This window comes from Oryzias melastigma, linkage group LG15 (assembly GCF_002922805.2).
Source record: "Oryzias melastigma strain HK-1 linkage group LG15, ASM292280v2, whole genome shotgun sequence".
NCBI lineage: Eukaryota > Metazoa > Chordata > Actinopteri > Beloniformes > Adrianichthyidae > Oryzias > Oryzias melastigma.
In genome coordinates, this window is record NC_050526.1 from 5,327,121 (window position 1) to 5,335,724 (window position 8,604).

Here is an 8,604-nt window from a genome sequence, read left to right on the forward strand (position 1 = left end):
TGTTTCTTAGGCTGTTTTGGAGTTTAGTTAATATTGCAGCTACATGCTAGCTGTTGTGGTTAATTTAGGCTTTTTTCTTGTTTTTTCTTTTTGTCCATTTTGCCGTTTTGCTAACATTTCAGCTAAATGCTAGCTGCTTTTTCTACTTTAGGGTTGTTTTCCATGTTTTAGGCTGTTTGGGGGTTTAGCTAGTATTTCATCTACATNNTAGCTATCAAATACAGCATCTTCAGCTATCAGCACTAGCATCTTCAGCGGCCAGATTCAGCTTATAGCATTCCCATTAGCATTATTGCAGGCAATGTTATATAACTAGTTCATACTTAGGTTAAAAAGTTATAGTTTTAAAAATGTATTTTTTGAGTGTTTAATAAATGTTTATCCTGTGTTTATATGTGTTTTGAATTTTGGCTCCTTGTGCGATTGACTTTGACATGCCTGCTATAAAGGAATTGCAAAAACTCAAATTTAAGTCACTTTAAGATTATTTTTAATGACAAAGTGTGTAATAGATTTGATTGAATGCCCTGAATTTAAAGATTTTTTTTTCTTTTAATCAGAGATATGCAAGACAACCGGATGCTGCCGTCGGTAAAAGACAACAGCGGCAGCCATGGCTCCCCCATCAGTGGCAAGTTAGAGGGCATCTTCTTCAGCTGCAACACAGAGTTCAACACCGGCAAACCTCCGCAGGACTCCCCGTACGGCCGCCTTCGCTTCGAGGTCCAGGCCGACGCGCTCTTCAACCCCGACACCAACCTGTACTTTGGAGACTTCTACTGCATGTACACGGCCTACCACTACGTCATCCTGGTCTTGGCGCCGAAGGGCTCCCCGGGGGACGACTTCTGCAAGCAGAGGCTTCCCGCGCTCGACATCACCGACAACCGCTTCCTGACCTGCAAGCAGGACGACGCGGCCGGTCTGCTGTTCCACCACGCTCAGGACGTCATCCTGGAGGTGATCTACACAGACCCCGTGAATCTGGCGTCGGGATCGGTGGCGGAGATCAGCGGCCATCAGCTGATGAGTCTGTCCACGGTCAACGCAAAGAAGGACCCCAGCTGCAAGGCCTGCAACATCAGTGTGGGACGCTAAAAAATGAGCAGAATGTAACAGGGAGGGGAGGACAACGCTGGACTGACCTCTGGAGGAACCAGTCCCGAGGAAGCAGACCAACATGCATGAAGCAGCAGATTTATTCCCAGACACAAACATATCTGACGATAGATTCTGTTAAACCAAGAGACCATCACTTGCATCAACTAAAAGAGGGTTGCATCACATTATAAATGTAAAAAATCCCCATTTTACAAGTCAATCTGGTACGCATACTCACCCCTTTACTAACAAATATTAGCTGATTTTTTTCAACTTCCTGTTTGTTTAAACTTCTAACTCCCATGTTTATTGATTATTTTTGCTTTGGTGTTATGCTGTTGAATAAGCGTCGTTTGTTTTGCTCACATTCCACAAAATTCCTTTACCGCCATCTAGTGGTACGGAGTGGTACTCCAACATTCTAGGGCTGCAGTATTGATAGTCATTTTTCTTTAAACCAAAGGTATATTTAAAAAAACAAAAACTGTGTAGTCTTTGATGACCAATTGTGAACAAAAAAAAGAAAGAAAGAAAGAAAGCATGATGCAGTTCTGCACATTTCTCATGAGCATGAGAAAGCTGTCAGTACCTTTAACATAGTAACATTCTGTGCAAGTTATTTTAACAAAGAACCATAAACTGTGTTTGGCAGAATAAATGTGAAAAAATATTTATTTTTTTGATACATTCATATATATACACATACAAATGTATAGAAAACTATATAAACCAGAAGTGCACAATGTGACAAGCTCTGATCATTGACAACAAGGGCAGTTAGAATTCCATCCAAGACAAAAAAATATATATATTTAGAGATATATAACTTGCACTAAGTTCACTGCATATGATCCACGGTGAACATTTAAATTCACAATTCAGACCAGGAATGCATATCATAGCACAAAGTTGGCTCGACCTGCACAAACACTGCAGCAGCATTTCAGCTTATAGCAACTTTTCACAGGACGGAGCTTTCAAGCGGTGCAGTCTCCTCAAAAACACATTGAGTGCCATAATCTCCAAAAAATAACGGTGTCACACACATGCAACTTTTCCTCCCGACATTGATGAGCAGCTTTACTCCCACGTTTCCATCAGTTTTCTTCACAGAACCTCGTGGTTCAGACGCGCTACCCAAAGGTCCCACTGTGAGTTCACTCAGCCGGTTCTGGTTGAGGTTTGTTTTTTACTGAGCAGGGCCTCCAGTAGGCGGAGCTTTGCTTTGAGGTTCTTGTATTGGCAGTATTCTTCTGCTATTGGTCCACGGTCCTCCTTCTGACAAGCCCTGTGGCGGATACGAGGAGATGCAAGTTAAAGGCAAACACTGTTTTTCAGAACAACCTGCAGCAGCTTCCATCACTGGTTGATAGTCCCTATGTTGCCTTACTCAGATAGCTTTGTACAGTGTGTATTGTAATCAAAAACTTACTGTATTTACCTTGAAGGTTTGACATGTCAAGTACAAAGGGTGTGTGCAGGTTAGACAGAGCGGACATCTATCTTTGTCTCCTTCCTGAACTCTTTAACTGTGCGTTTCACCGTCGTACCATTGACTTTCTTTTTGTGGATGTTTCTTTTTCTTTCTTTGGTTTTCACAAGGCATTGTTGAAAAACCAAACGTTCCGAGTTTATTAAAAGAAAAAAAATAAAATTCAAATGCCAAGTACCATGACAGTGATTTGTGTGTGTTAAGTTTCTGTACCTGCCGGTCTGGACGTAGAACTGGTCTTCAAACTCCTTGAGTGCTTGGTGGAGTCGTTTCTTCTCCGATCGGACTATCTTCAAATGCTCCAGTAATTCGTCTCTGATGAAGGAAGATGTGAACAATTTATTTTTTATTGGGATTTCATTAGATCTAATAGAATAAAATAGAATATTTCAAAGTGCTTTACAAAAAGAGCATAAAACTAAATCAAAACACAAGATAAAAATAAAAAAAATAAACGTTCAAAACACAGTAAAAGATCAACTAAGAGTAAATGATTATTACACAGCCATGTTTAAATTTTTTGGTCTGTTATAATCAGTCTGGGAAAGAACAGCAAAGCTGGATATCGACTGCATAGAAATGAAATGAAATGAGACTGAACTGATTTATAAGTCTCCCAATAGCAATAATGTATGATGAATAAAATAGGACCAAGTACAGAACCTTGGGGAACGCCACAAGATATTATTTTCCATATCAGAGGTTAAACAACCAACAGCAACAATCTAAGACAAACATTACATTAAAAGTTTGAACAAATTAATAAAAAGCATGTGAAAATTAGAAAATGTGAGAATGTGTGTGTGATTAAAACTTGATGCGAAAACTGGCCGGGATCAAAGAAACGACTTAATCAAAGATGTGAAAGTTGTAAAAAAATGGGTGGAAAATAAGGAAAAGTGTGTCTATTTGATAGGAAAATCTGTGTGATTGAAATTTTTACTAAGCACATTAAAAAAAATAAGAAAGTGTATGTAACTGAATTTAAAAAAGAAAAAAAGTGCAAATAAAACCAAAACATAGAGCTTTGAAACACAATTATGGTTTTAAAACAGGAGGCTAAAAATTCAATTCAATTCAATTCAACTAAATTAACCTAAAGTAAACTAAATTAAATTAAATGTAATTTAGTTTAAATTAAATTAAATTAAATTAAATTAAATTAAATTAAATTAAACTAAACTAAACTAAACTAAACTAAATGAATAAATGAACTCAAATAAACTAAACTAAATTAAAATAAATCAAATTAAATTAAATTAAATTAAACTAAAGTAAACTAAATTAAATTAAATTATTAAATTAACTTAATTAAATTATATTAAATTAAATTAAACTAAACTAAATTAATAAATTAGCTAAAATAAAATAAACTAAATTAAAATAAATCAAATTAAACTAAACTAAACTAAACTAAACTAAACTAAACTAAACTAAACTAAATTAAATTAAATTAAATTAAATTAAATTAAATTAAATTAAATTAAATTAAATTAAATTAAATTAAATTAAATTAAATTAAATTAAATTAAATTAAATTAAATTAAATTAAATTAAATTAAATTAAATTAAATTAAATTAAATTAAATTAAATTAAATTAAATTAAATTAAATTAAATTAAATTAAATTAAATTAAATTAAATTAAATTAAATTAAATTAAATTAAATTAAATTAAATTAAATTAAATTAAATTAAATTAAATTAAATTAAATTAAATTAAATTAAATTAAATTAAATTAAATTAAATTAAATTAAATTAAATTAAATTAAATTAAATTAAATTAAATTAAATTAAATTAAATTAAATTAAATTAAATTAAATTAAATTAAATTAAATTAAATTAAATTAAATTAAATTAAATTAAATTAAATTAAATTAAATTAAATTAAATTAAATTAAATTAAATTAAATTAAATTAAATTAAATTAAATTAAATTAAATTAAATTAAATTAAATTAAATTAAATTAAATTAAATTAAATTAAATTAAATTAAATTAAATTAAATTAAATTAAATTAAATTAAATTAAATTAAATTAAATTAAATTAAATTAAATTAAATTAAATTAAATTAAATTAAATTAAATTAAACTAAACTAAATTAATAAATTAGCTAAAATAAAATAAACTAAATTAAAATAAATCAAATTAGACTAAACTAAACTAAACCAAACTAAACTAAATTAAATTAAATTAAATTAAATTAAATTAAATTAAATTAAAATAAATTAAATTAAATTAAATTATTAAATGAACTTAATATAATTAAATTCAATTTTAACATTCTTTTAAACTTTGCTAATTTTGTGATTAAGTTTGATGCAAAAACTGCCAGGGTCAAAGAAACGACCTAATCAAAGATGTAGAAATTGCAAAAATTTAGTGAAAAATAAGGAAAACTTTGGCACTTTTCAAAGGGGAGATCTGTGTAATAAAATTATTTACTAAGCTTATTTAAAAAAACAAAACAAAGCAAAAGTACTAAGTCACTGATTTTGAAAAAGGAAATAAAGCATGAAAAAATTAAAATGCAAATCCAACCAAAACACAGAGGTTTTAAACAAATGTCTGGTTCTTAAATAGGATGCAAAACATGCAATTAAATTAAATGAAATTAAAATTCAATTGAATTCAATTAAAAGAAAGAAAGAAATAAGTCGGCCGCCAAACACCACTGAGGCGAGCTGAGTGTGATAGTGTCAGTCACAAAGACAAAAACGATCCATACCTGGATGCTTCATGAAGCGTTGCCATGGTGATGATCTGTGACTCCAGACCCTTCACCTCCTCCAGCGGAGACACTGTGGGGGTTTCAGAGCTTTCTAAGAAAGGCAGACACTCATCTGGAGACACAGATCGTGGAGGTTTTAGGCGACGCGGCTGCTGCCAGGAACCTTGGTATTTGGAATGCTCTTCATCAGACCCCTCCTCTTCCTCCTGTAAACACACTGATATTAATAAATCAATGAAATCGGAATGTTACACTTCATTTCTGTGAATACACCTTCAGATTTATTCTTCTGCATGTGAATTATTAAAATCCTAAAATAGTTTTGATATCTGTCCACTGGAGGGCAGTCAAGGGTTTCTGTCAGAATGCATTGATTTACTGTACATCCCAGTTCATCTGCCTTCAGGTAAACGGTTACGTACAATAGTTGTGATGGTTGCAGAGGACGCCGAGAGAAGCAGCTGCTTGAGAAGGTGGTAGCGATCATAGAAAGGTTTCATCAGCGAGCGCTCGTGCCTGGAACCCTGAAGTCACACAAAACCAAAATGTCAATAACAATAAAAGAAGGAAAAAAAAAAACTTTTTAAATAATTTTACAAAGATAAAAAAGTTCTGTCTTACTGGCCGCCCGTGCAGACTCTCAAAGAACAGCAAACACTTCTGCATGCATGTCTTCTCCATGCTCATTTGGAAATGAGACATCTCCTGTTTGTACACAAAAAGATACAACATGAACAATGTTTGACTGTAACAAAACTCTCATAATCTTAATAAAACTAACAGTCTACGGTTGCATTCTATTAGTTTATACATAAATAAATCCAAAAAAGAAGTCCATGATTTTAAGGTAAAACATGAGAATATAGATAGGGTTCCAATGTTACAAAATACTGTTGTGTTTTTGTGTACGTCTGTCCATTGTCTGGTCTAATAAATCTTTATTTAAACAGATATTCTGTTGCGTCTGATAACAGATGTTCCAGTGTTTTTGGGTCCATCTACTTTCTGGTCTCATATTGCTGCAAATCTTTGTCCAGACAGATATCTTCACTTTTGTGTTTTTGTTGTTGCAGTTACTAGCATTTCTGTTCTGTCAAAAATAGATGTTCCAGTGTTTTGGTGTGTGTCTGTCTACTTTCTGGTGTCATAAATCTTTATCTTAACATATTTCTTCATTGTATTCCTTCTGTTTTGTCTGATAACAAATGTTCCAGTGTTTTATTTATTTATTTTTTTTTTTACGAGTGTCTGTTTACGTTCTGGTCTCATATTGCTACAAATCTTTGTCTAGACAATTATCTTCATTTTTGTGTTTTTGTTGTTGCAATTCCTAACATTTCTGTTTTGTCTAATAGATGTTCCAGTGTTTTTTTTTGTTTTTTTAACAAGTGTCTGTTTACGTCTGGTCTCATATTGCTGCGGTTCTTCGTCTAGACAGATCTCTTGATTTTTTTTGCTCTTGTTGTTGCAAAATGCTAACGTTTCTGTTTTGTCTAATAGATGTTCCAGTGTTTTCTGTCTATTTTTCGGTCTCACATTGTGTGAGAAAGTGAACAATTTTAACTGAAACTGTCAAATTAAAGTAAATGACTTTCAAATTGAATTAATTTTTTGCTTAAAAAACAGCAACAGAATTTTTTTGCTCTTTTTTTTATTAATATTTTACTAATTCAACTTTGGGCGTGTTGTTGTCAAGCTGTGGAAACAACTGCATGACTATTACGCAATAACAATTATTTTCTAATGCATGTATTTATATCTTTTGTATATTTTTAAGTACAAAGATTCTGTAATTAAGGTTTATCTATCTATTTTTGGAATAAACCGAATGAAGACTGTGTGACCACCTTGATGCTGTCAGGCAGGCCCAGCTCCCTGCGTCTCTCCTTCAGCCGGTTGGTTATGGCGTTGACGGTTTCCTCCACGCTGGGTTTGGTGATGCTGTTGTTATTGAGAGGCTGCAGCTCTGTTCCTGCTGGTGCTGCCTCCTTCTGGGATAAAGCGTTCCTGCACGTCTCGGCCGTGGAGCTGAAACCGCCTCCTGACTGCCTCAGCTTCATCTCTGCGCTCACAAAACAGCAACACAAGAAAGAAAGAAAAGAGAATTCAGGACAGTGTCAGTATGAAGGTTACATTTATAACTCCATTTAGTGATTAAAACTTAATTTTTTACAGTTAAAGTCGATCAGGAAAGGTGCCTGCTAGTTTGATGACAAATTTATTTTATTAAATAGTATTTTAACACTTTTTATCAAAATTAAATATATTTGCAGCACAACTTTTTGCTCTTCTTTTCTCTCCACTTTTAGAGCAAATAGTTTCTAATCTGAAAAAACGAAAATGTTAATGATAATTTAATCTATAAATTATGTGTAATTGTTTAAAAACCAAAGAAGTCGTTGTCTTTCTGACTAAAATCCTCCAGTGAGTCGTGTCCTTCCTGCCTTGCTTGTGTAAGACGCCTACCGGCCTCATAAGTATCTCTGAGCTCACCTACACAAACTCCATTCTGGTTTTGGCTGTTCTAAAAGAGAATCCTCCACTTTTAGCCAAGAGATTTCCACTGAAAACATCTTGGTTGTAACCTAATAATAAAAGCAGCTCCTGCAAAGACTGAAATGTTCTAATAAACACTGACCTTTCAGTTGCCTGCGACTCTTGATCAGCTCCTTCATCAGTTTAGCCACTTCTGGATTTGCTGTCTTGTCATTGTGAGCTGGCTAGAAAAAGCAATAATTGGGAGAAAATTGTTGTTTCACTTCTATTCTGATCAGTGCTAACAAGAAAAAAACTTCTAAAAACTTTAAAGAAATTATAATCATTACTTTGTAGTGCTTTTCGTGTTCAAAGTGTTCCTCAAAGCGTCGGATCCTCTTTCTGAGGGTGTGAATGTGTCGGTTGAGCATTGGGATGGACATGGAGCCTTCATCTTTCTCTGTGTGGACACTGGAGCGAGCTCTGGAAACACACAGCACGCAGGCAGGAATTCAGTTCAACAAAATGTACTTCATTTTCAAAGCTCAAGTTTACAACCCCAGATAGTCTTAAAGCACAACAGAAAAAGCATAAAAGCCTTAACACTGAATCTTATTAAGTGTGATGGTTAAAAAGCCAAATTATTCCATATTTTTCTAATTGACCAACAGATTATACTAAAGGATTGTTGATGCAGTTTGCACACTGAGAAAGTATAACAGTGGAGGTAAAACTCTAAACTCTTTGGAAAGAAACATTCAGCAGAACAAAACTGAAGCTGCTGCAGTCAGAGAGAACAGGAA

General features: G+C 33.1%; 2 protein-coding genes across 6 annotated transcripts in view; one reads left to right on the forward strand and one right to left on the reverse strand.

Annotated features, from left to right (window-relative positions):
• phyhiplb (phytanoyl-CoA 2-hydroxylase interacting protein-like b) overlaps positions 1-2,782 on the forward strand; it is a 21,816-nt gene extending 19,034 nt beyond the window's left edge. The window contains exon 5 of the mRNA XM_024297953.2: positions 561-2,782. Coding sequence (XP_024153721.1) covers positions 561-1,098 — 538 coding nt within the window. The 3' untranslated portion in view covers positions 1,099-2,782. The remainder of the gene's footprint in view (positions 1-560) is intronic.
• LOC112162210 (protein FAM13A) overlaps positions 1,756-8,604 on the reverse strand; it is a 29,067-nt gene continuing 22,218 nt past the window's right edge. For 3 of the 5 annotated variants that reach the window (XM_024297947.2, XM_036215673.1, XM_036215674.1), the window contains 8 exons: positions 8,152-8,284; positions 7,965-8,046; positions 7,174-7,388; positions 5,948-6,031; positions 5,749-5,850; positions 5,324-5,532; positions 2,807-2,908; positions 1,756-2,389 (listed from right to left, as the gene is read on the reverse strand). In XM_024297947.2, the coding sequence (XP_024153715.1) occupies positions 2,263-2,389; positions 2,807-2,908; positions 5,324-5,532; positions 5,749-5,850; positions 5,948-6,031; positions 7,174-7,388; positions 7,965-8,046; positions 8,152-8,284 (1,054 nt within the window). In that variant the 3' untranslated portion in view covers positions 1,756-2,262. Of the gene's footprint in view, positions 2,688-2,806; positions 2,909-5,323; positions 5,533-5,748; positions 5,851-5,947; positions 6,032-7,173; positions 7,389-7,964; positions 8,047-8,151; positions 8,285-8,604 lie in introns of all 5 variants that reach the window. The other 2 variants (XR_004949250.1, XM_036215672.1) reach the window with 2 other exon arrangements.